Source organism: Theropithecus gelada, chromosome 5, assembly GCF_003255815.1.
Source record: "Theropithecus gelada isolate Dixy chromosome 5, Tgel_1.0, whole genome shotgun sequence".
NCBI classification, from domain to species: domain Eukaryota; kingdom Metazoa; phylum Chordata; class Mammalia; order Primates; family Cercopithecidae; genus Theropithecus; species Theropithecus gelada.
Window position 1 is genome coordinate 165,956,787 of NC_037672.1, and position 27,594 is coordinate 165,984,380.

Below are 27,594 nucleotides of genomic sequence, written 5' to 3' on the forward strand. Positions count from 1 at the left end.
GGCTCACGGCAACCTCTGCCTCCCATGTTCAAGCGATTCTCCTGCCTCAGCCTCCCGACTAGCTGGGATTACAGGTACGCGCCTCCATGCCCAGCTAATTTTTGTATTTTTAGTAGAGACGGAGTTTCACCGTGTTGGCGAGGCTGGTCTCGAACTCCTGAACTTGTGATCCACCTGCTTCAGCCTCCCAAAGTGCTGGGATTACAGGCCTGAGCCACCGTGCCCAGCCCCTGCATCCCTTTCAAAGGCTCCACCATTGCCACAGTCATCTTGCTATAAATCTTAGGTGTAACTTTTTTTTTTCTCCTCCATTTGCTATATTCATTTGGCCATCAATTCCCATTGGCTCTTTTTTCTAAAATGTTGGTATCTCTTCTAGCTTTACTTTCCTCTCCACTCGTCTGCCACCTGCTGTGGTCTAACTCTTTGTGATCGCTTCATGATCTCATCATGATTTCCCTGGCCCCTGCTCTCCCTGGCTTCTCTCTATAACTCCAGTCTCATGTACCAGTGCCCGTCTAATCTTTCTGCCGTGTCACTTCCATATGCAGAACCCATTAGCACCGTCAAGGTAAAACTTCCACTTGGCTTCTTTTTTTTTGAGACAGAGTCTTGGTCTGTCACCCAAGCTGGAGTACAGTGGCGCCATCTTGGCTCACTGCAAACTCTACCTGTCGGGTTCAAGCGATTTTCCTGTCTCAGCCTCCCGAGTAGCTGGGATTACAGGCACCCGCCATCACGCCTGGCTAGTTTTTGTATTTTTTTAGTAGAGACGGGGTTTCACCATGTTGGTCAGGCTGGTCTTGAACTCCTGACCTCGGGTGATCCACCTATCTCGGCCTCCCAAAGTGCTGGGATTACAGGCTTGAGCCACCGCGCCCGGCCTCTGCTTGGCTTTTATATTGAGTTGCCAGCCTCTGGCCCTCAGCCAACTACAAACTATACACATTTTCTGCCTTAGTCATGGGTTTTCCATCTCCTCACATAGGTGCCTGCCTGATGTCTGCTGCTGAGCCCCTGTGCTTGTGGTCCTGTCCCCAGTATGTCCTTTGCTTTCTAATACCTGTCCAAAATTTATCCGTGCTTCATTGCCCAGGTCTCATCACTTTTCCATCAAAAGCCTACTCATGTCCTCCTTGACCTCCCTCTTTCCTGAGCTCATACTGTATTTGTAATCTCCACCTCAGTTATTGGGTTGATACATTGTCTTCCAATATTTCTTATGATTTCGAGTATGTATTTTCTTCTGAATCAGTCTGTAATCTCCTTGAGGGCAGAGACAATGTTTTTCATTTCTTTCTTCTTCTTATCCCATCTTCTTGCTATCCTACTCATTTTCCTTATCCCACATTTTACCTATTTTTATTTTTCCCATTTTTTTACTGTATATGTTCTTGTAAGCCATCCTCAAACATATGCAAAACAAAAAGTATTTCTTTTTTTTTTTTCTCACTCTGTCCCTAGGCTGGAGTGCAGTGGTGTGATCTCAGCTCACTGCAACCTCCGCCTCCTGGGTTCAAGCAATTCTCCTGCCTCAGCCTCCTGAGTAGCTGGGATTACAGGTGTGTGCCACAACGCTTGACTAATTTTAGTATTTTTAGTAGAGATGGGGTTTTGCCATGTTGGCCAGGCTGGTCTCAAACTCCTGACCTCAAATGGCCCACTCCTGACCTCAAGGCTCCCAAAGTGCTAGGATTACAGGCGTGAGCCACCACACCACAATACCTTTTATTGTATTAGCCAAACACAAAATGGACTGTGAGAACTCACTCAATAAATCTGTAATTGGTTTTTAAATATACTAGGATATAACACGTGTATTAATTTTCAGCAAATAAAAAGTATATTTCAGCCCTTTAAGAATCTGAATCTAGCCAGGTGCAGTGGCTCATGCCTGTAATCCCAGCACTCTGGGAGGTCGAGGCAGGTGGATCATTTGAGGTCAGGAGTTCAAAACCAGCCTGGCCAATATGGTGAAACCCCGTCTCTACTAAAAATACAAAAATTATCCAGGCGTGGTGGTGCATACCTGTAATCCCAGCTACTTGGGAGGCTGATGCAGGAGAATCGCTTGAACCTGGGAGGCAGAGGTTGCAGTGAGTTGAGATCGTGCCACTGCACTCCAGCCTGGGCAACAAGAGCAAGACTCTGTCTCAAAAAAAAAAAAAAAGAAAACTGAATCGAAATGGAATAATTTGTCTTTTCCCCCACACTGATTCAGCTGTGATGTCCTCTTTCATTATCCCAGAATCCTGATCATGATGACTCGGTACAACTAAAACTAAATAGAAAAGGCCAAAACAAACTACAAAAACAAAACACAATGGCCAGGAGCAGTGGCTCGAGTCCGTAATCCCAGCACTTTGCGAGGCCGAGGTGGAAGGATGGCTTGATCCCAGGGCAACATGGCAAAACCCAGTCTCTACAAAAAATTTTTTAAAAAATTAGCAGGGCATGATGGCGTGTGCTTGTCATCCCAGCTACTCAGGAGGCTGAGGTGGGAGGATTGTTGAGTCCAGGAGGTCAAGGCTGCAGTGAGCTGCCTGGGCAACAGAGTAAGACTCTTCCTTTAAAAAAAAAAACACACACACACACAAAAATAAAAAGGTTTTTCAGATAGGAATTTATGGGGAGTAGTTGAGAATACCATTTCTGGATGAGGACCCTTGGAATGTTCTACCAGACACCCAGCTCCATTACCAAGGTCACCACTGAAGAGCGTGCTGGGGGCTGGGGAGCAGAATAGAGGAGGGTGGGGCCAGCAGAGATGCAGACATAGGGAGACAGACAGGGAGACGGCGAGATAAGGGAGACATGAAGAAAAAATTCAAAACATAGGACTTTTTTTTTTTTTTTTTTAAAGAAAAGGCAAAAATGCGTTCTCTAGCATAAGGAATAGTTTAAGATCTAAGGGTAACATTTTGATTTTAAATGTTTTGAGGCCATTTCTTTAGGCCTCAGCCACTGGGTAGATTTAGATGGTGGGAGAGATTATTGCAGCTTTCTCATGGGAAGCACTTCCTTTGCAATACCCTCTTGAAAGCTTCACCCACTTTGGTTTTATTATAGGGAATGACTGATAATATGCCAGTCCCACACATCTGTCTCAGTGGGTAAATAAATCACAGGAAAGAAGCATTTTGGTTTAAAGGGTAGAAATTCCAGCCCAACTTTGATTTCTGCAACCATCAGCACACCATAGGAATCCCACAATTGCTACCCCAGGAGAATGGGCAGTGCCGGCTATATATGGAGCCTGCCTTATTGCCATGGTGGCCTGTGCGACAGAGGGAGGCAGGCAGCTCACACCTCCTTGGCCTCGCAGGAGCTCAGCTCTGCCTTTCCAGGCAGGAATGAAGGAAGGATCCTTCACTCCTCCTTACCTGGGACTTGTGTCCTTGGAGGTTGCTATTTTTCACAGGCTTGGCTGCTTGAGCACCATGGGGGCCCACATAATACATGAACCACTTTTCAGCACCATACCTCTTATTCTCTGTGTCCATCTTTATTTACTGTACAGAGATAAGTTTCAACAAACAAGGTGGTCTCATTTGATACGGAGTAGCTTAAAGCCAGCAGTTGCTTTGCACAGAAGATCCACAGTGCTTTGCAGAGAAGATCCACAGATTCGGTGGTGCTGTTATCTTTTAATGTTTATCTGAAACAAAAAAGGATTTTACTCATGGGATCCTCACCCACATTCCCCAGCTCTCAGTCAGAATCCGTTTTTAACAGGAGCTCTTACTAAGCCTTGGTAAGAGAGGGAAAAAAGAAAGAGGAGTTACAAATTACGACTCCAGGGGCTGGCTGAATTAGCTTATGTTAGAGAGTGAGCTGGCGGCGAGGTATCAGTCTTTACCGTGTTTCTGCCTCTAGGGAGTTTGTTGAATGTGCTTTTGCGATATAATTTATAAGGAAATTGGTTTTACTCAAAAGGACGTTTTCGCTTTATGTCTTGTAGCACCCTTGAGTGCTTAGAAAAAAGGAGAAGGTAATTCCATTAAGCTTTCAATTTTCGCTGGCAAAAGAAATGAACTAGATGTGATTGGAAAGATAAGGCACTGGCCTTCACTTGAATGACCTTGCTGCAGGGGTTGGGGAATAAGAAGCATGGCCTTTGTTCCAGAGATGTCATTTCATATTTAATTAGAGGGCCAGAGTGCCATTTTTTTTCTTTATAAACCCCAATCTCACTCTGCTGAGAAAATGTCCATTAAGTTGACAGTAGGCAGATCATTGGATCATCATCCTAACAAGTTTGGGAGTCATATGCTCACGCTGGTGACCCTTCGTGAATGAAAGAGCATGGGCAGGCCGGGGGTGGTGGCTCACGCCTGTAATCTCAGCCCTTGGGAAACCAAGGTGGGCGGATCATCTGAGGTCTGGAGTTCAAGACCCCCCAGCTTGGGCAACATGACAAAACCCCGTTTCTACTAAAAATACAAAAAAATTAGCCGGGCGTGATGGCAGACGCCAGTAGTCCCAGCTACTCGGGAGGCTGAGGCAGGAGAATCGCTTGAACCTGGGAGGTGGAGGTTGCAGTGAGCCGAGATTGTGCAGTGGCACTCCAGCCTGGGCGACAGAGCGAGATTCCATCTCAAAAAAAAAAAAAAAGGGAAAGCAGAAAAAGAAAAGAGCACAGTCAGTGTTAAAATCGAGACATGCGTGGAAGAGACAGGCCTGAGGTTTGGGGAAGTGCAGGTCTGCCTTGCATGGAAGTCAGCAGTCCATTCAACCAAACCAAAACTTTCAGTAGAATTCCCCAATTCGCTTACTGAATCCACTCTCTTCATCTATTTTTTGAAGGACATGAAGCAAAAGAAACTTCAAAATTAAATAAATTGGCTGGGTACAATGCTCACACCTGTAATCCCAGCACTTTGGGAGGCCGAGGCAGGAGGATTGCTTGAGCCCAGGAGTTTGAGACCAGCCTTGGCAATATGGCGAGACCCAGTCTCTACAAGAAGTTAGCTGGGGCATAGTGACAGGTGCCTGTAGTTCTAGCTACTCAGGTAGCTGAGGCAGGAAGATCACTTGAGCCTAGGAGTTTGAGGCTGCAGTGAGCCGTGATGGTGCCACTGCACGCTAGCCTAGGCAACACAGAGAAATCCTATATCAAAAACAAGTAGGCCAGGCATGGAGGCTCACACCTGTAACCCCAGCACTTTGGGAGGCTGAGGCGGGCAGATCACGAGGTCAGGAGATGGAGACCATCCTGGTCAACATGGTGAAACCCCCTCTCTACTAAAAATACAAAAAATTAGCCGGGCGCGGTGGCGGGCCCCTGTAGTCCCAGCTACTCAGGAGGCTGAGGCAGGAGAATGGCGGGAACCCGGGAGAGTTTGCAGTGAGATCGCGCCACTGCACTCCAGCTTGGGTGACAGAGCGAGACTCCTTCTCAAAAAAAAAATTTAAAAAAGTAAATAAAATTAAGGAAAGAATCTGTGTTGCTCGCAGTTAAGATGTTTTCATGTATCTGGTAGGGTTTCTAACACAATCAAGTTCTAAGCTGGTGCCTCCAAACGAGAAGCTGGATACAGGACTGTAATGCTGTGTTTTCGTTTTTGTGGGTGATCACTTAAAAATAGGAGCTTTAGGAAGGCGTGGTGGCTCATGCCTGTAATTCCAGCACTTTGGGAAGCCAAGGCAGGAGGATTACTTGAGGCCAGGAGTTCAAGACTGGCATTGGTAACATAGCGAGACCCTGTCTCTATACACACACACAAAATATTTTATTCTTTAAAATGGAACTGTCCAATATGGTAGCCATTAGACACTGTGGCTACTTAAATTTAAACTGGGCCAGGTGCACTGGCGCATGCCTGGGGATCCCAGCTACTTGGGAAGCTGAGGTGGGAGGATCGCCTGAGCCTGGGAGGTCAAGGCTGCAGTGAGCTGTCATTGTGCCACTGCACTGCAGCCTGGGTCCTCATTACCACCGCCCCCAAAAAAGATAAAAAGACCAATAAAAATTCACTTCCTGGCTTCTTCGGTTTCCTTGTTAAAAAAAAAAATTCACTTCCTCAGTCACAGCAGCCACATTTCAAGGGTTCAGTTCAGTAGCCACGTGTGGCTAGTTGCTACCATATCAGGCAGCACAGATAGAAAACATCCTCATCACTGTTCCGAGTTCAACAGCAGGATAGTGCTGCTCTAGAAAAGATGGATTGATAAAGTTGTTCTCCTGTGCTCACATTTATATATTCAGAATGCCCATTTATGTAGCAATTTAAATGTAAGTTTTAAAATGTCATCAGATTGATTTTTTTTTTTTTTTTTTTTTTTTTGAGACAGAGTCTTGCTCTATTGCCCAGGCTGGAGTGCAGTGGTGCAATCTCGGCTCACTGCAACCTCCGCCTCCTGGGTTCAAGTGATTCTTCTGCCTTAGGTAGCTGGGACTACAGGTCTGCACCACCATGTCCAGCTAATTTTTGTATTTTTAGTAGAGACAAGTTTCATCACATTGGCCACGATGGTCTCGATCTTCTGACCTCATGATCCTCCCGCCTCGGCCACCCAAAGTGCTGGGATTACAGGCGTGAGCCACCGCGCCCGGCTGTCCGACTGTTTTAGCTACCAATTAGGCCTCCTGATTTCATGGCCACCTGAATGCAACAGATTGGTCCCCTTCGATGGTGCATCTTCACAGACTCCACCTTCAAATATAATTGAATTCTTTGGAAGTTAAACTTGAGAATCTGCAGGAAGAGCTATAGAATGGTTATAGTCACAGTGCCAGCAAGGACCCTCTGAATTTCACATCTTCCTTGCTTTCTGCTTCGTGAGAGAAGTCTGGTTTTCGTTGTTTCTCTTCACCCTCCTGCCTAAAGAAGCTCTTTTGAGGGCTGTGGCATTAAGGCTGGAAGGCCGCTTTGTTCTACATGAACCAGCAGGAGTGGGCGAGGTCTGTGAGCTCCTATTTGCCAAGCAGACAACCCTTGCTCTTCCTCTCTCATCTTCCAATACCTGGATGCTGAGCTACCTGTTATCTGAATCTGTTTCCATGGACGTTTAAGTAATGTGCTTGACTAGAACAGCTGACAACCCCTCTGGCAGCTTCTGTACCAGGAGACACAGCAGTGACAGCCACCTGAGGAAGTCCTGCCTTGTTTCAGGTTTGTCCTCAGAGGACACCCCAGTGTGGATGCGTGTGCCATAGATTCACCTTTGGTTGGTACTTTTCCTTAGCTTCGCACCATGGAAGGGGTCTCTCAGGGGTTCTGCATCTTGGGAATACATGCAGAGGCCCCAGTAGCATCTTATTATTGATTTAGATACATGTACAATTTATATTGTACGGCCTTTTTCATGGGTTCCAGTGCACCATAAAATAAGTCAGTTGGTTCTCAATTTCCCAAAGTAATGGCAGAGAAGTAGAAGTTAATCCTTTGTGGAAAGCAACCTCAAGGCTATCTTGAATTCTTAATGTGTTCTGAATACTTATAAAAGGAGAAGAAATTTGCTAAGGCTGTCTAAATGACCTCATTTTTCTGTCTGCTTTTGAACTCAATCATTAAATAATAATTCTCACCAAAGCGGGTATCCTCTGTTTTCTAATTTCAAATATCTCATTTTCCTAAAGCAATTTTAATATTTGTCTCCTCCTTTCTTCACTCTCTCCCTTCTAAATATACAGCTTCCATAGAAGGTCAGGGGCTTTACTTTTGATACAGGAGTTAAGAAGAAATTACTTAGACAGAGAGTGAGGGCACGGAAGTCCTTAGTAAGGCTTTTGTTTTTAATGAAAAGCAGCCCCAAAACATTTTTAACAAAGAGCAGCCTGTAAAATCTAGTTGCAGGCATAGATGCCGGCAGTTGTGCCAATCATGTTCAAGATGGCAGCTCCATCTTCCCTTCTCTTCCTCAGCCACGTGTACAGTAAGGAGGAGACAAGATGGTCCCGGCCAAGGGGCAAGTTCATTTACATAATAAGATTAGGGTGGGGCTGCCAGCCTTCCCTGCACACTATGTAAACATCTTGCCTGATCAAACCAATCTGTGAGCCCTATGTAAATCAGACAGTGCCACTTCACACCTGGCTATAAAATCCAGCGCATCCCCTGCTGGCTGGTCTTTTTCCTCTTGGAAGTCCCGTCTCTCACTAGGGAGAGAGCTGTTTTCCTTTCTCTTGCCTATTAAACCTCCGCTCCTAACCTCCTTGTGAGCGTCTGTGTCCTAAATTTTCCTGGGGCAAGAAGACGAACTCCAGGTATTTACCCCAGACAACGGAGCCACTTCACTTTGATGTGTCTGTTTTCTGATGAGACTTTAATGTACTTTAAGTTAGCACAAGGTCTCATCTTCAATGGTAATGCAACCATCATTCCAGTTTCTTTCCATATATTGTATTCATATAGAAGCTAATAGGTATATTCTCTCCCCTCCTAACATTTTACTAAATGGTAGCATACTCTACCTTATCTTTTTTGTTTAGCTATCTCAAAGATGTTTCCATACCCATGTATAAAGAAATTCCTCATTCTTTTTTTTTATGGTTATGCAGAATACTGCTGTATAGATTTACCGTAATCCATTTAACCATTTCCATATTGGTAAACATTTAGGTCGTTTCCAGTATTTTGCTATTATAAACAACACTGCAAAGAATATGGTACTGTCATTTTACACTTGACGAGTAAGTATATTGGGACAAATTCTTACAAGTAGAATGGGTAAACAACATTTGTAATTTTGGTATTTTCTATCTATATTGCTTTTCCTATACATTTTTTGAAATTACATTGTCAGCAAAATACTGAATGTCCCTCATTTAGCCAAGTTATTTCAAATTTTTAGAAATTTCCCATTTTATAGGTAAAAAATATTCCATTGTTGTTAATTGCATTTACATTACAAATTAGGTGGAACATCTTTTAGTGTATATATATAAATAATAACATAGAAATAATGCTTACATATGAATATATATTTTTAATGAACTGTCAGTTTATATTGATACCAGTCAGTTTGGTGGTGGCTAAGACTACAGTAGCTTGGACTCAAGAGGTTTATTCTCAATTAAATCATACTTAGAGATGAGTAGTTCACGCTGGCATGAAGGCTCAAGTTTACTGGGGTATCATATTCCTTCTTTCTTTCTCCACCACATTAGTACATCTCTTGCATCTTAAAAGTCACTGTTATATGTAAAATGTTTATTTAGAAACAGAATGCTTGTTCCTTGGTACTGCAAGGAAAAATCAGCAAGCAGACAAAAAGTTCTCCCAGCGAGGCAATTTCACTCTGCAGAAAGGGTGCTCTTTGCAGAAGGAACAATGGCGAGATCACACCTGAACAAAGGAGGGAAGCAATTTTTATCCCTTACGCAGCTTGTCCCTGCTACTGTGTCCTGTCTCCACTGGCTGGAGCCAGACTGCACAATCTAAAGTAAAACCTGATTGGCTAAGAATTTAAAACTTTCCTAAATAGGTAAAGGCAAGGGAGAACAAAGGAAAAGAGGAAGTTGCTTATGCCAAATAGGGAAAGGGCATAGGTTGCAAGCTGGAATGTGCCTGTGAGCATGTCTAGCACAAATATCTTGGTTAAGATACAAAGACATAGAATGTCCTATGTGCCTTGCGAGCATGTCTAACAGCTACATAGGCTAGGGCTTAACAAAGAGTTATTAGCACAAAGCAAGGAGGCTTGAAGGAAGTTAGTCTTTAAATTATTTCTAACATTTATGATTTACTATTATCCTTTAACAAGAAGGGAAATTTTGAAGAGGAAATCCTTTACTTTCTACAGTCCCACAATAAATCACTTTTACTTAGAAAGGGTGCTCTTGCCATTGTTCCATCTGCTAAGAGCACCCTTTCTGCAGAAAGTAAAATTGCCTTGCTGAGAGAACTTTTTGTCTGAATGCTGATTTTTCCTTGTGGTACCTGGGAACAAGCATTCTGTTTCCAACAGTCACCTATGTTCTGACAATAACTTAATTTTTTTTTTTTTTTGAGACAGAGTCTTGCTCTTCTTGCCTACGCTGGAGCACAGTGGTGCGATCTTGGCTCACTGCAACCTCTGCCTCCCAGGTTCAAGTGATTCTCCTGCCTCAGCCTCCTGAGTAGCTGGAATTACAGGCATGTGCCACCACACTCGGCTAATTTTTGTATTTTTAGTAGAGACAGGGTTTCACCATGTTGGCCAGGCTGGTCTTGAACTCCTAACCTCAGGCGATCCACCCATCTTGGCCTCCCAAAATGTTGGGATTACAGGTTGTGAGCCACTGCACCCGGCCTCCTCCCCCTTTTACAAAGCCTTACCAGAAGTTCCCTGTGACACTTTTGCTCGTGTCTCAGCAAGAACTTAGTAACATGGCTGCACCTAACCTTAAGGGAGACTGGAAAATGAGTTTTTTTTTCTGCGACTGAGTCTGCCCCTGTGGCCCAGGCTGGAGTGCAGTGGGGCGATCTCTGCTCACTGTAACCTCCGCCTCCAGGTTCAATGATTCTTGTGCCTCAGCCTCCCAAGTAGCTGGGACTGCAGGCATGCACCACCACATGTGGCTAATTTTTGTATTTTAGTAGAGATGGGGTTTCACGACGTTGGTTGGCCAGGCTGGTCTCAAAACTCCTGACCTCAGGTGATCTGCCTGCCTTGGTCTCCCAAAGCACTGGGATTATAGGCATGAGCCACCACACCCTGACGAACATGAACTTTTTAACTAAACAGAAAGCCCGGATATCAGTTAGTAAGAAAAAAGAAAATGAAAATATTCAGAGACAATTGGCAATTTCTGTCACAAATGCTTGGTAAATGTTACTTTGGGGTTTTTGTTCTTATTTGTAGAAGTTTTTTTATATGTAAAGGAAATTATCTCTTTGCCTGCTATAGGACTTAACAAATAATTTATTTCATTGTTTATTCTTTTGACTTTGATTATGGTATTGTGTCATGTAACTATTTTTATTTTTGTACAATTTATCAAGGTTTTTTTTTTTTTAATTGTCTCTAAATTTTGAATCATATTTAGGAATGTCTTCTCATGCCAAAGTCTATCATGGTTTCTTCTAGTACTTTCACAAGGATTCAGAGCTTGAAAGATTCAACCCCAAGGTCAAAGACCTCTTGGAACCAAATTTCTTATCTAAGGTGTAGGCAATAGAAGTGGCAGCTGGCTCACTGGTTACTGGCTGGGATAATTCCATTATCTTTATAGACTTATTAGAGTAGTCTGACTCTATAATAGTATTGAATGGAGACTCAAAGATTAATGCCACTTGCAGGTGCCTGCAGCATGCTTACAGAGCCCGGATCATCACAGTACAATAAGAATTTGCAATGAATGAGATGCAGGTGGTGTTTCTGAAATGGAAAACTAGCCAAATCAGAAATTTATTAGTAGGAGACACAAAAGGAATCCAAGGGATGTTCATCTGTAAATCTGAGAGAAGGTATTCTAAAACTGTCACTGTTCATACTGGCAGGTGACTACTCACTCTAATAGCTCCTTCCTGCCTCTGGTGACACTAATGGGCAGGGCAAAGTCCCCCAGTATACCCCATTATAACCTGCAGCCACAGGGAGTTAGCGAGGGCTACACCCCTTTGCTTGGACATGATTAATCTCTTATAAATATCTTATTGATTCTGGTAGGCTGCTAATTATTTTTCCTGGAAAAGAAGTAATTTAAATAGGATGCCACATTAAAAATGACATAGTTTAATTGATTCAAACACATTTTTAAAAATTCGACGAATACACATAAAGAGTTGTTAGTCAAACATCTATTAAACTTAGTCAAACATCTATTAAACACATTTTCCAAATCTGAATTCTAATGTTGTTTATAGCTCTGGATTGAAATATTAAGAGAATTGAATATTCTTCTGGAGGTATGCAAATATGTTATATTATAGGAACAGAAAGTTAAATGCATAGCAGTTGGAAACATCACCTTAATTTGTTCCTTCTAAAACCAATTAGACCCTGAAAAGCATTATATCATATCTCCAAGAGAGTGAGATGAAATATTTGAAACCAGAGATAAAATTAATGCCAGATATTAAAATAGCACTTTTCAAAAACAGTGAGATTATCCCTGTTGCTCCTCCTCCTCACCCAATGGGGTAGATGGGACACTAAAAGGAGGAAACTAAGTAATAATCAACTTGCCCAGGTGGCTACAGAGGTAGTTTTTGGTAAAGCTACAATACAACCTAGAATTCCTGATTTTCAATTCTGATAAGTCATTTGACAGTAGCCAAAAGTTAGTAGGAAAAGTTTTTAACATGACTTACATGGCCCTTTCATTTCACAGGAGATTAAAACCATGATGGGGGATTTTGTCCCCAAGCCATGCTGAGACTTACGGGTTATCATACCATTGGTTATAGGTCTGCTATTCCTTCTATGGCTAAGACAACTTCTAGCACTCACCAGATTATTTTAGTAACTGGAAGAGGAAGAGGGGAACGCAAGCGCCATACATGACCTTGTGCGACTCCACAAACTCTTTTTAAGCTTCTTGGAAAAATAAACAAGGTTTGTTAGTTGCAGAGGTAAAATGTGTCATAATCACCAAATTGATTCCTGTAGACATCTTCCGTTTGAGGTGTATGCAAAAAATTCTTGTAAGGTACAAATTAGGTCAAATGTGTCCTGGGTTTTTTGTTTTTTAAAAAAGCAAAATTTTAAGGATTGACACAGGGACATACAAAGGTTGAACATCAAATTTTAATCTTGAAACCTTTTATCCAGTCCTCAAATTATTAACATGAAAAGGAATGATAAATTGCAATTTTATCATTACCATATCACTGTGTAACAAGCCCTTGTTACAAAATCTCCCTCTACTGTCTCCAAAAAACCAATAGAAAACCCATACATTATATTACCTAATGATCTATTAACAGATGAAATTTTAACCAACTTTATACCAGGAAACTATGAACAGAGGTACTTCAATCACATAGCTTAAAATATGGAGAAAAGACAGGTAAAAAAATTATCTTAACCTGTAGTAGTCTTTTTTCTTTTTAAAATTTTTATAAAATACACTAATTTCCCAAAATAAAGAATATTATGACACATTGGTGTCAACTTACACAGATGAAAGCTGATGCCAGCTTTTTTTCCTAACTAAAGTTCATTTCACCAAACCTTTATATATTACATGAATATCCAAGTAAAGTATTTTTTTAAAAATTCAACACACAGGAACATAATATACAGTGTTTTATTTTTTTAAAAAAAGTTTAATTTAGGAATGATTTCATCTTCAACCACATAATGTATCTTTTTAAGACCATGAAACCTCTTGTCATTGCAAGACTTTTCAGTTCATGTTTCTATTTCCCAGTTTTAATTCTTAAAAGAAAAAAAAAAGATGAAAGGGTTTATTATCTATTTTCCATGAGAAAACTGTGGTAAGGATCTTATTCATTACCAGGCTGTCTCCCCTCCTTTTGTTTTCCGGACTACCCAGATCCATGACTGTGTGGCACCGTAATGAAATCGGTGGGAGAGGCCAATGACATCAAAGAATGGATATAAAAAGACAGGCTCGTCTGGATCCCACCACAGTTGTAAGGTGTGGGCAAATTCACTCCCACCAAGCCTTCCAGAGCTCCACAGTCACAGGAGTAGTTCTCCCGGTTAACTCATCCTTGATGTCTGTCTGCTGGGAGGACATAAAAGACCATTTCCACTAATGACTCGTGTAGTGGCTAATGCATGCCTTAGCCAGAGACGGAACGAGTGCACTGAAGAGACCTTGGTCAGTAGTGGCTTTGGGGTAGAGAAGAGAACACTGTTTATTTTTACACCTCCTGAATTGGTCAATTCTGAGTACAAACTCACCTTAACAGGAAATCGCAATGAAATATACACACCATGCACAGTCTATATTACTGTGGGAATCCAGTAACACATGCAAGACGTGGGGAAAGAATCACAACGGATGAATATGAACTTTTCACAGTGTTTCTTATAGCCTTTGACTTAACACGAGTGCATCACTTACCACCACTATCTCACAAATGTTTTACTTGTGTCCTGGGCATGCAGGTCCGTTGGGATAAAATGGGAAATGACGCTTCATAGCCATTCTCAGACAGTGACAGTGACATAGCCATTCTCAGACAGTGAGTACAACTTCAATTTCCCCTACTTTCCACCAAACAATTGGGCTGCTTCTGCTATAAAACTAAATATATTTCTGAATACATTTTGTTCAAGTGTTGTGCTGTATTCTTCCTCATTGTTTCAGTCATTTCATTCTAGGAAAATTAAAAACCCACACAATTAAATTGAGGACTAGGTCTTCAGGGTGATTCCTACCAAACTAGAAAGAGAGGGAATCACTAACTTCTCTGCTCTCAAGTTTCTGTCTCTCTACCCCAGGCCCTAATCGATACGGATTCATTTGTATATTTGGTTTCCCAAAAAAGAAAACCAAATTAGAGAACTGGGATTTCTATCTTAAAGAAGCAAAACGTAACCCCAAAATATAATGGTAGTAGGGAGGAGGAGAGGGGAAAATGCATTCATTCTATGTCAAAACAAATCTCTTGCTCTCAACAGGAGATAATCCAGCTTCTCCTTAGCTATCATTTCATAAATTAATAATTTCTTAAAATCATAATCCAAAGAAGGTATCTATTATACGAAAAGTTCAAGTTTAAAAAAGCAAATAAATTAGTTAAGCCTTGTAAACAATTGTCCATTTTAGCTATATATCTTAAAAAAAAAAAAAAAGGTTTCTCTGTGTAGTAAATCAGACAGTACAAGGCACACCTTACACATCCGATGCCAGACTAATAAAACCCACACAAACATCTTCTTCACTCTGCTCGCTGGGGTAACTGTGCTGGGGCATCGGAGTGACATACCAGTCCTTTGCCCATCTCCTGACCATCTGGAAGTCCACAAATGTGCTCCTTCTGTTAAACTGCTTTGTGCTATTTTGTTGTGTGAAGTGATCTGAAGCCTCCTCAGTGTCAGTTTCCTCATATGTTTTCCACAAAGCTTCCTGGGAAAAGGCCAGTTTTCCCATTACGTTGTAATGTGCCTTTGAACCAGCCGTCCTCTCGTTTTTTGTGAACAAACACGATATCTCCTTCTTTAAGTTCAAGTTCTGCCTCACTCTGAGGAGGATAGGAAACCACCACCCTGTGCCTAGGAAAGAAAGAGATTTTGGTTAAGGCAAATCAAAGCAGTGATTTTAAAAAATGGTGTACTTACTGTTAGTCTGCACGAACCTCAACATAAACAGGAAATAACATTAATTTGTTCATGATTGTAAAACAACTCAAAATGCTGCTATTTTCTGCTTAGTATAGACTTGGTACTAACGAAGATCGGATTTGGATATGTGTGTCAACCCACTACTGATGGCCCAGTCTGGTTCATCTGAGTGACCTTAACAAGGACAGCCATCCTTGTTCCCTCCCAGTGTTTGTATCTTGGCCATAAAGGAGAGTTTCGTTTCATTTCCTGGGAGGGGTATCATTTCTGTCCCTCCCTCTTCTCCAAGGAAACAGGAGTGAATTTATTTGATTGGTGAGACTGGAAGAAGTAGCTGAGCGGGGGGTTCAGTCCTGTCTGAACCGCCTGCCCACAGGTTGAGGAGGCTCTGCTCCATCTCTCTGTTGTAAGCACACAGAGGTCAGGAAGGTGAGTCTGGAAGTCTGTCTCTGTGTCCCTGTGTCCCTTACACTGGGGTTTGACATGGGCGAGGCAGGAAGGTAATCTGCCCCACACACCCAGATTATCCCTTAGGAAAGCAGTCCCAAGGTCCATATGTGGAGGGGAGGGCTGTGGCCACAAATTCAATCCCACATTACCAGTAATGAGGTTGACATTCTCTTCTCCATTATTCTGACATTTGAGTCTGTTTCTCCTCGGTTCAGAATTTGGAGTTAGTGGGAAAGGTGTCATTATCGCTTAAAAATGGCAGAAGCCTAGTTGGTTTAATATTATCTATGCCCCTGCCTCCACGCTCCTTAGCTTTCCTTAGCAGAATTACAGCTTGTCGGAAGCCAGAGGGAGGTGATGTGTTTTACATTCCATATCCTTTTATCCTTCTCTATTTTTCCAGCATTATTTGTATTATTTCTCTCCTACTCCTCTTCTCAACAAAAGGGGGAAAAGAATGGTGGTGTATGGTAGCCAACCTCCAAGATGGCCCTAGTGATCTTTGCTTCCTGGTATTCACACTCTTGTGTAGTCTCCTCCTATGATGCACAGGGATAACCTGTGTGACCAATGAAATGTTATGGAAATGACAGTGGGTGATTTCTGAGGCTAGAGCATAAAAAGCATTGTGGCTTCCACTTTGCTTTCTCTTGGATCAGTCACTCAGGAAAGCTGGCTGCCATGTTGTGAGGACACTCAGCATCTCTATGGAGAGGAACCACATGGTAGGGCACTGAGGCCTCTTTCCAAAAGTCTAAACTAACCAGAAAAAGTGATGTGAATAAGCCACCTTAGAAGTGGATCCTCCAGCCCCAGTCAGCATCAGCTCAGGCTGATGTCTTGACTACAATCTCAAGAAATACTCTAAGCCAGAACCAGCCAGATAAGCTGTTCCATAATTACGTGACCCACAGAAACTGTGAAATAATACATGCTTATTATTGTTTTAAGCCACTGAGTTTTGGGGGTAACTGGTTACATGGCAACAGATAACTAATAAATGCATCTTTCATTGTTTGATGCTAAGTAATGAGTAGTCAGTCATAAAGTTGATTTTGGGTTTCTACTTTCATTTGGTTCTCTTTTTTTTTTTTTTTTTTTTTTTTTGAGATGGAGTCTCGCTCTGTCGCCCGGGCTGGAGTGCAGTGGCCGGACCTCAGCTCACTGCAAGCTCCGCCTCCCGGGTTCACGCCATTCTCCTGCCTCAGCCTCCCGAGTAGCTGGGACTACAGGCGCCCACCTCTGCGCCCGGCTAATTTTTTGTATTTTTTAGTAGAGACGGGGTTTCACCGTGTTAGCCAGGATGGTCTCGATCTCCTGACCTCGTGATCCACCCGTCTCGGCCTCCCAAAGTGCTGGGATTACAGGCTTGAGCCACCGCGCCCGGCCTCATTTGGTTCTCAAAGTCAGAAAATGAGTTTATAACCTCATGAGACCCACTGCTGACTGAAAGTGAAGAATGTTATGGCTCCAAAATGATAGGCAGAACAAATTCTACACAACTGTCCCCAAACTTCTGAAACCCATTACAGCCTGCTCCTTTCACCAATTCCCATTCCATAAAAACCAAAATCCATTTAAGAAAGACCACAGCAAGACTCCCAGACTATAACTAAAAAAACACATCTCTGCAAAGGGCAAGTGGCTGCTTGAACAACCTGAGCTCCTTTGGCACAGGGACCAAATTACTATCCAAGATATGAAGCAAAAGCACGGTACGGAAGTTGGCTTATATCTGAGAAAGGTTCAGCTCATTCAAACATGAATATTCATAGACCACAAGGCTGGGGTTTGATCAAGCATGGAATGAGGAAGGAAGCATGGCCCTGTGGGAGAAACACTGGCCTAAGGATTGACACAGCCTTTAAGGTCAGTTAGAGCAGCTTAACTTTCGGCCAGTTATCTCAGCTCTCAGTCTGTTTCCTCATCTGTAGAATAGGACTGTAATGAGTTAAACAAGTATGATGCTCTTCGTACGGTGTCTGACCAAGAGTTCTACCCTAAAATATTAGCTCCCATGATGATCATATGGCTTAGACAAGAGTAGGCAGAGGCCTGGCCCCTCAAGGAGGTAAAGGATGGGCCAGTCAGTGGCTGGACATCTCTAACAAGGAAACGAACTCAGGCCACAACCTAAAGCACTTCCTGAAAATGAAATCTGACAAACTTTAGATCGACACAGTTAGGGTTTTTGAATCCCTTCTTTGATATCTTTATTTTATTTTGAGACAGCCTTGCTTTGTTGCCCAGGCTGGTGTGCAGTGATGCAATCACAGCTCACTATAGCCTTGACCTCCCAGGCTTAACTGATCTTCCTACGTCAGCCTTCCAGCTGGGACTACAGGTGTGTGCCACCAAACCTGGCTAATCTTTTTACTTTTCATAGAGATGGCATCTCACTATATGGCCCAGGCTAGTCTTGAACTCCTGGGCTCAAGCAATCTTCCAGCCTCAGCCCCATAAATTGCTGGGATTACAGACATCAGCAGCTACACCTGGCCCTCTGACACCTTTATAAGCAAGACAAATAATTGCATCACGAATTTATCTGAAAGAAGGATCCAGATGACATTTCTCAAGTCTAATGTCAACATGCTAAAAATCCATGGAAAAAGCAATGATGTAGATGCCATGTGGCGTAAGTTAAAAATTTAAGGCAAAGTTTTATAATTCTGGGAAAAAATGTGCAAGTGCCTCAAAACATACTCAGAGTAGATTTCTCATGAGATATATTCCCTACTTGTTCTCTGTGAGCTGCCTTAAAGGTGAAATGGAATAAAAATGGTTATTGAAAAACTTGAAGTGAATTAGATTAATATATGCATTTTATAAAATGCACTAAACCAATTTTGTAAAAAAAAAATTTTGAACTAGAACTGCTGCTGGGCTAAGAACATACTCTTCCTGCCAAGTTCCCAGCGGGAGCAAATTTTCATTGCTAAGTTTTATAAACCTCGGTGGGGGCGGGTGGAATGAGAAACTATGTGCATAATGGAAACTGTGACACAGTCTTGATCGTATGAAGACTACCAGGTGCAGGAGTAATAGACTCTACTTAGAAATCTTCCAGCTCAGGTCCTGATCTTGAGCCTTGTGAGGTGGTGTGCAGTTTTCTAATACAGATTTGTAAGGCCAAATACTGGGCATAACTGGCCAACTATTTCAGGCATTGAAAGGCTTTGCCAAGTAGAACATTTACAGACCAACCAACAGATGTGACGCACAGCTGCAGAGGCCCTTTACATCTGCTGCTCCACCTTCTGCCTCACTCGGATTATGCTTTTCTCTATATGAACAGGGGTTTGGGGAAGTTCTGAACCTCAGGAGTCAATTAATACTCTCCTATGACCTACATGGGACCTGCTGATCTACCTTCAAAATCTGCACCCCATCCACTCATCTTCATTGTCACTGTCACTATCCTGGTTGATGACCTCATTACCTTCCACCTGGTCAAATATCTTTTTTTAAAAAAAATTTTTATTTATTTTTAAGATGGAGTTTTGCTCTTGTTGTCCAGGCTGGAGTGCAATGGCATGATCTCGGCTCACTGCAACCTCTGCCTCCTGGGTTCAAGCGATTTTCCTGCCTCAGCCTCCTGAGTAGCTGGAATTACAGGCGTGTGCCACCACGCCCGACTAATTTTTGTATTTTTAATAGAGGCAAGGTTTCAACATATTGGCCAGGCTGGTCTCTAACTCCTGACCTGGTGATCCACCTGCTTGGCCTCCCAAAATGCTGGGATTACAGGTGTAAGCCACTGTGCCCGGCATCCACCTGGTCAAATATCTACCTGTCTTTCTTGCTTCAAAGTCTCTTCCTGTCCCCAACCCAGTCTATGCAGCGCTCACATACTAATATTCTTAAGTGGCAACTCTATTTGCAGCTACCCACTGCCAAAAAATCATTAACAGCTTTACAACGCCTGTGAGCAAGGTTAATCCTCAGCCTGGTATGCGAAGCCCTTGGTGATCAGGCCTTAATCTCTTTTTACAGAGCTGTAGCTACTATTATCACCACCAAAGTCCCAAACACTCCCCTAAGCCTGAACATGTCCCCTATACAGGGCCTTTACTTCCCCCACGCCATACCTTGGCTCATGCAGTTCCTTCCAGTGGAAATTTCCTTTGACATTATCTCTCCCATCCATACTCTATCATTCTCTCAAAGCCTGGCTCCAGTTCTCCCCTGTGAAATCTCCAGCCCCATGGCTGGAGGCAATTTCATGCCTGACTAAATCCCAGAGGCCTCCATGTATATGTCTTACGGCACTTAGCACAGTCTACATTGTATTATTACCATCTGTGTCCCTGTCTCGTTTATTCTACCAAACCATAAGCTGCTTGAAGGGTGAGATGATGCTAAATTCACTATATATGCCTCATAGTACTTAGCATAGTACGTTTAATTCTTAATAAGCATGTCAAATGGCAAAAAGAAAAGGCCTAATAGTATAGAAAAACTATTTCTTAAAATATACAAAGCTCCTTAAAAAGGAATGAAATTCTGACACGTGCTACAACAGGGATGAACCTTGCAAACGTTATGCTAAGTGAAATAAGCTGCATTCACACAGAAGGACGACTATCTTATGATTCCACTTTTGAGGTGCCCAGAAGTCACTTATGAGGACAGCAAGTAGAAGGGTGGTTGCAGGGCCTGGAGGAGGGGGAATGAAGATTTAGTGCTTAATGAGTACAGATTCAGTTGAGGATGAGAAAAAGTTCTAGAAATGGATAGCAGTGAATGGTTGTATGACATGAATGTACTTAATGCCACTGAATTGTACACTTGAAAAAATAGTAAATTTTCATGTATACTTTACAATTAAATAAATAAGATATATGAATGAACAAAATTTTTTGTTTAAAAAAAAGGAAAAAAAAAAAAAGAAAAGAAAAAAAGGAAAAATGTATAAAGCTGACTGGTACCTTGGTTGGAAAGCACCCTGTTCCCTTTGAACAAAGCACTGTGGAGGCATTACGGGGTGACCAGAGTGGCTCACAGACTGGTCCTGAATGACCTCTGCCTCTTGGTGCCTGTGTGACCTTAACTTTTGGTGATAACTGCCAAGGTAGAATTCAAGAAACAGAGTCTTGCAATATAAAGAAACTCCACACACTTCCAGTGCTATGGTATTTTAGCTTCCATCTGAATGGGCATTTGCAGTCTTTTATTAGTACACATTTCCTGCTTCCTTTATTTTTCTGGCCTCTCTGGTGTTCTCTGTAGTTCATACATTTTCATTTCTAATCGCCCCTGGTATAGCCCAAATTGGCTTCCATGTTGCTCTGGGAGGCACTCAGTCCATCACTCTGACCTGGGTGAGTAACCACTTACTGCTTTCTGCCAGTTGCCACAGCAATCTAATATTCAATTAAGTATTTCACTGGCAAAACCATACTAGTTCCCTTTGTAGCTTGCTCCAAGACCAAGTAAATTACGTCCATTGCTTCACCCAGTGGGTTCATTGTCAGTGATTCAAAGAAATTAATCATGCTGGTTAAGCCCAGCTGCCTTTCTGTAAATCTATCTCTATCCAATTTGTATGTTTCCAAGTGTTCTAGCTTAATCCCTGATCAAAGATCATACATAGGTTTTTTTTTTTTTTTTTTTTTTTTTCCAATTTAGGAGATAAGCTTATAGGTATGTGGTTCTCAGTTTAATTCCTAAATTTAAAAATACGCACAGATAAAGGTGACTTGCTGTGTCTCCCTGAACTCTTTATATATATATTTATTATTTTTCTTTGGAAGAAAAGTAAACCTGTCACATACTTTCTTTTATTTGCCATCCCTTCTGAAATATTTTCTTTCCACCTTCTCTTTGCAATTTCCTAATTATATTTTCTCAATCCTTCTGAAATAGAGCCTAAAATATTTGTTCTATTATTTCTGCTGTCATCAATTATACATTTTCTGCCTCCAGGATATAGCGCTATTTCTTGCTTGTTTTTTTCAGTCTCTCTAACAAACACAGAAGAATCCTTTTGTTCCTCAGAGAATTCTTTCTGCTGACACCAAGACCTGTCAACACACTTCAAGGTTCATCCTTTCTTATTATGAGATTGCTTAAGTCTTTATATCACGTGGTTGCCTCTTTCCATTGACAGCACCGGCTGCCCCAGTCACATTCTTTTTTTTTTGAGATGGAGTCTCGCTCTGTCACCCAGGCTGGATGGAGTGCAGTGGTGTGATTGTGGCTCACTGCAACCTCTGCCTCCTGGGTTCAAGCATTTCTCTGCCTCAGCCTCCCAAGTAGCTGGGATTACAGGTGACTGCCACCACACCTGGCTATTTTTTTTTGCATTTTTAGTAGGGAAAGGGTTTCACCATCTTGGCCAGGCTGGTCTTTAACTCCTGACCTCGTGATCCACCCACCTCGGCCTCCCAAAGTGCTGGGATTATAGGCGTGAGCCACCATGCCTGGCACGTTCTTTTACTTTAGATATATGAGATAGGGTCATGGTCTGAGAGGAAATTTTATGCTTGTTCTCACTATAATCTGTAGATGAATTCTACCTCATAGTGTCGCAATAATATAAATTGAAAAATACTTCTATGAAATTCTATCAGTCGGTAGAATTTCTACCAAAAGAACCCTGGCCTCCTTCTGCAGTTCGCCAGGGCAAGAGTTGTTGATGCTTGTATTGTAAATCAAGGATTATTCCTAGATCCTGAAATGTTTTCTTGATCATACTGATATAAAAGTTAATCTTTCCTTCATTTTCACCACTGAGCACTTTTTATTGTGTTGAAATAAATAACTTAAAATAAAAATGAAATTTATTGTGTTAAAATATGAAAACAAGTAATCCCTAAATTCTGTACTTGGTGGCTTTTAATTAATCAAAAAATTTCATTCACAGTGAATAATATAACATTTTCCTATACGTTTCCACACATTTTTCCTGCTATTTTTACTGTGAGACAGATCTAAGAATCCAAGGTAAATAACTACTATTACCACCACTGTATGAAAGCAAGGGCTATGGAAAGTTGGTCAGGTTAGCTATTATATTTAATATTGCATCGAACATACGGATTATAAAAATATAAACTTGGGTAGAAATCTTCTCCAAAGACCCCTTTCCCACTTGTAAAAATTCAAATGGTTATACAAAAAAACCTGTCAAAGAATTCCAGCATGCCCGGGCCCATCTGTCCTGTCATTAAATTCTCTCTGTTTCCTATCTGATGTACATCCCCACCCCCTGAAACGCCATCACCTGTGTGCACTAGCAATTCCTTCTTTTCAGATGAACTGAACAGCAGGAGCCTGCTGTTAGAAGGGAGCTCCTCTAAGAGGAAAGGACCGGAATGCAGAAGCCACAGAGACTGAGGACATCTGGCAACTGAAAAGGAACGCATTAGGGGGAGGGAGGCTGCAGTGCCCATGCCAGCGCCTAGGGAGAGTCTGGGCAAAGTGAACCATCACTCAAAAGAGTCACACAAATACCACAAATGAGAGGGAACACAGGAGAGACGCCCTCAAGGCTTGAAGGAAAAACTGCAGATCAGTGCCTGGAGGGAGGGAGGGAGGCTTTGTGACCAAGAGAGAGCAAACAAGTAACTGGACCAACTCCAGGGACAGAAGGTGCTATCCCTGGAAAGCAGACCAATACAGCAGGAAAAAGGCTGACTCTCAGAACAACAGATTCCGTGAATTCTGGACAAAATTTCAAAGCTTTACCAAGAGCACAACAGATGAGAGGAAAGATAAAATGATTTCATTTGTAGGGAGAGAACACTGTTTTAGGGTAATGGCTCATTTTAAAACTGGTTTTATGTGGATTAGAACTATAGAAAATTATTGTACAGCACTATAAAAATAAATATCATAAATTGTGGCTGGGCTTGGTGGCTCACGCCTGTAATCCCAGCACTTTGAGAGGCCAAGGCAGGTGGATTGCCTAAGCTCAGGAGTTCGAGACTAGCCTGGCCAACATGGCAAAACCCCTACTAAAACCTCTACTAAAAACACAAAAAATTAGCCAGGCATGGTGTGCGCCTGCAATCACAGCTACTCGGGAGGCAGAGGCAGGAGAATCACTTGAACCTGGGAAGTGGAGGTTGCAGTGAGCCGAGATTGCACCACTACACTCCAGCCTGGGCAACAGAGTGAGACTCTCCTTGCAAAAAAAAAAAAAAAAAAAAAAAAATCATAAATTGTAAGCTTTGTACTTAATCTACATAGATTTGAAATTTACCCTTTTCCATTTTTCCTAGTTTATTTTTAAGTAAAAAAATGTGCCAAAAATATGAAAAAAAAAATCATAAATTGTAAGTTTTGTACTTAATCTACATAGGTTTGAAATTTACTCTTTTCCATTTTTCCTAGTTTATTTTTAAGTAAAAAAGTGTGCCAAAAATATGAATGCAGGCCTCAGGTTTTGGTGGATACAAATATACCTATGGCTTCATCTGAAATACAGAGGTAAGGTGAATTTAAGGCATTGAAAAACATAACACTTTATAGTAAGATTTCAAGTCAGCAACACAGAAAATGCTACCATAAAGGCAATACCTCCACAAAGCAGATAATACTTCAGACAAATACTATATATTTATATGTGATATAAAAAGAGTCCACTATTTTGAATATACTTCATGATGCTTTCCAATGTAATGAATAGTGCTTCATTGTTGAGTTTAAATAATCCTAGTAGCTATCATTAAATATATATTTTCTTTCCTAACACATTCCTAGAACCCCAGTGGGGTATCAAACAGAACTGCTCCCTTTTGTATAATTATTCAAGGCTGGCATCACTGAAACAGGGCTTATTACTCTGAGTGTAACTGAATCAAGTCACTTGGTCAGGAGGAGAGTCACAACTGAGACTGAGAACTTAGCCATCCTCTTCTGGCTCAGGAAGAAGAAGAGAGTTCTTCACTAGGCATGGTGGCTCATGCCTGTAATCCCAGCACTTTGGGAGGCCAGGGCAGGAGAATGGCTTGAGTCCAGGAGTCCAAGACTAGCCTGGGCAACATGGGAGACCCCGTCTTTACAAAAAAATACAAAACAAAAAATTGCTGGGAATGGTGGCACAGGCTTGCGGTCCCAGCCACTCAGGAAGCTGAGGTGGGAGGATCACTTGAGCCCAGGATGTTGAGGCCACAGTGAGCTGTGATTGCACCACTGCACTGAAGCCTGTGCAACAGAGCAAGACCCTGTCTCAAAAAAAGAAGAGAGTTCTCTTAGCTGACAGAATTCTCTAATTCAAGATTGTTCAACCCGTAGGCATGCAGCGCAACACAAATTCATAAACTTTCTTAAAATATTGTGAAAGTTTTTTGGCGATTTTTTTTTTTAGCTCATCAGCTATCATTAATGTTAGTGTGTATATATATATGTAAACTATTTTTAACAGTATCTATAAATATATGTGTATATATATATTTATTATTTTTATTTTTTTTGCGATGGAGTCCTGCTCTGTCACCCAGGCTGGAGTGCAGTGGCACGATCTCCATTCACTGCAACCTCTGCCTCCCGGGTTCAAGTGATTCTCCTGCCTCAGCCTCCCAAGTAGCTGGGATTACAGGGACCTGCCACCACACCTGACTATTTTTTTGTATCTTAGTAGAGGCAGGGTTTTACCATGTTGCTGGGATTACAGGCGTGAGCCACCATGCCCGGTCATATGAGTATATTTTATATGTGGCCCAAGACAATTCTTCCTTCAGTGTGGCCCACGGAGGCCAAAAGATTGGACACACCTGCTCTAGTTGCTTCACAACTAGCAGGAAACAATGTAAACTTTTAATAAAAAAGGCAAAGGATTAAAAAAAAAAAAAAGAGCAATTGCTGGCAATGGAATAGAAACAAGAAAGAAGTAAATCCATGAACAAGTTCCCAGTGATTGACAGTTTTTACCTGGACACAATTTTGGCATGGTAGAGTAAATAAAGGAAAAGGAAGGCTGGGGACCAACCCATTAAGAAACATGGAAGGAAAAAGGAAAAAGGAAAACAGAGTATGTTGTGTCAAGTGGGGAAAAAAAAATTCAGTGCTTATTTTCATAAGCTGAGTTTCAAAAGTTAGGAAGATATGGCAAAACATCTTAAATATCACAATAAACGTTCCAGCCTAAAGCCTGTTGTTCATTTTTTAGTTTTTTCCTGGAACAAAGTTGAACTCACCTTTCACAAACAACAGGTCTAGACTCATTCAAGACAGGACCCAGGGAGGAACAGGCCTGGCGAGGAGGTGGAGCGATGGGGACGGCGGAATCCAGGGAACTTGCCTTCCTGTGAAAAGCATCCTGGGCCAGGGCTGCTCCTGCCGCTGCAGTCGTGACTGGTCCATCCCCGTCCACAGGGCAGGAGCCTGCCCTGCCGTGGCCACCTCCTGGTGGCAGTTCGGGCCCCACTGCTCCCTGGAGAGGAAGCTCTGCACTGCCCAGCTCCACTTCTAGGGTTGGCGATGCTGGAGGAGACATGCGGGGCTTCCGTTTAGTGGAGGCGCCAGAAAGCAACTTCAACAAACCCTTTTTTTCTTTCTGGAAAAAAAAAATGAGCCTTAGTTGGAGAATGACAGTACTATTGCTGGTGTAATCAAAATGGCCCTATAGTTCATTATTACTTTTTAATTTTTAATTTTAATTTTTGTGGGTACATAGTAGGTGTATGGGGCCTTATGGTTTCAATGTTTGGTTTGATCTTTTTACATTATTTCTGTTGATAATTGGTTATTCATAATCTGGCACCAATTTGTGTGTGGTGCTAACCTGACCTTTTACTTCTCCTCCTTCTCCCTTTCTGCTATATATATATTTTTTGTTTGGTTTTGGACATTCTGTTGAAGTAGGACAAACTGATAAAAAAGATGTAAGACAATAAAACTCACCAATTCACATCCCAGGTTTGGTAAAAGCATTAGTAGATATTTTAGGATAAAATGGAAATTTCAGATTATGGATTTAATTTCCTGAACTTCTGCCTATCCTATCTCTAATTGCTGTAAGACAGCTGGCTGCATGCAGAATTAAATGTAAACATGACAGCACTTTATTCCACAGGCATGGACATGAGCCTTATCGCTTACAGGCAGTGATCAGAGTTAAGAGTTAAACCACTTCTCACATGTCGCCACCTCGATTAAATGTAACAAGCCAATAAAACAGAAGTCAAACCACATCTCCCTTGCAAGTACCTCCTTGATTAGATATCCATTTTAAGGAAAGCTTCAGTATACTTAGAAACAAGTTGATTTCTCCTTTCACAAGCAAATATATAAATAAGTGTGTTTTTTGTTTGTTTGTTTGTTTGTTTTTTCAACCATCACAATTCCACGAACCCATCTCTTGAATTTTTGTCTCTTTTGATACTTTCTATCTTTGGTCTGCTAGGAAAATCAGATGTCAAGAGAGTGCTCCTTCATTCTGAAACCTTAAGCATGAATGTTCTTTCTGATGGCCAAGCTTAACATGATCCTTTTAAATTGTTTTACTAAGATGTCAACTGTATCATTAAGTCCTCTGAATGGAAGCACTGCTTGAACATGAAACACTTCATAGATAACTATTTCTTTAGAAAACCCTGTAGGCAAATTGGAATTATTAAGGCCCACTAACAGGGAAATAGAAATTATAAGGGACCTGCTAAGGACTTTTTCTTGGGAATAATAGCTTAGACTCAGTAAAAACTCCTTGGGAAAATGAATCTAAATCCCTAACAACATTGTTCCATTACAGACAGTATGGCAGAAAAAAGGAGACAAAAGCAATAATTTATCAGACTATGAGGAAGAATCCCAGGAACAGTGCACCATAGTCCCCAGTTACCTAATGCTGCTCAAGGACATGTGAGCCCGTGGGCTAGAAACGGGAAAACAGGGTGGGAGTGGGTGTTAAAGTCATTTCTGTACTTGCTTGACCTGGGCTACAGATGAGCAGAGCCAGCTGATCCCCACCACCCAGCAACTCTCCCGGATAGAGGATGATCCTTTTGCATT

The 27,594-nt window shown here is 41.8% G+C and overlaps 1 protein-coding gene across 1 annotated transcript in view; it reads right to left on the reverse strand.

Annotated features, from left to right (window-relative positions):
* Nucleotides 1–12,656: 12,656 nt before the first annotated feature.
* Nucleotides 12,657–27,594, reverse strand: part of SH3RF1 (SH3 domain containing ring finger 1) — a 178,121-nt gene continuing 163,183 nt past the window's right edge. Inside the window, exons 11-12 of the mRNA XM_025386491.1 lie at nt 25,782–26,140; nt 12,657–15,117 (exon numbers count right to left, since the gene is read on the reverse strand). Of these exons, the coding sequence (XP_025242276.1) occupies nt 14,949–15,117; nt 25,782–26,140 (528 nt within the window). The 3' untranslated portion in view covers nt 12,657–14,948. The remainder of the gene's footprint in view (nt 15,118–25,781; nt 26,141–27,594) is intronic.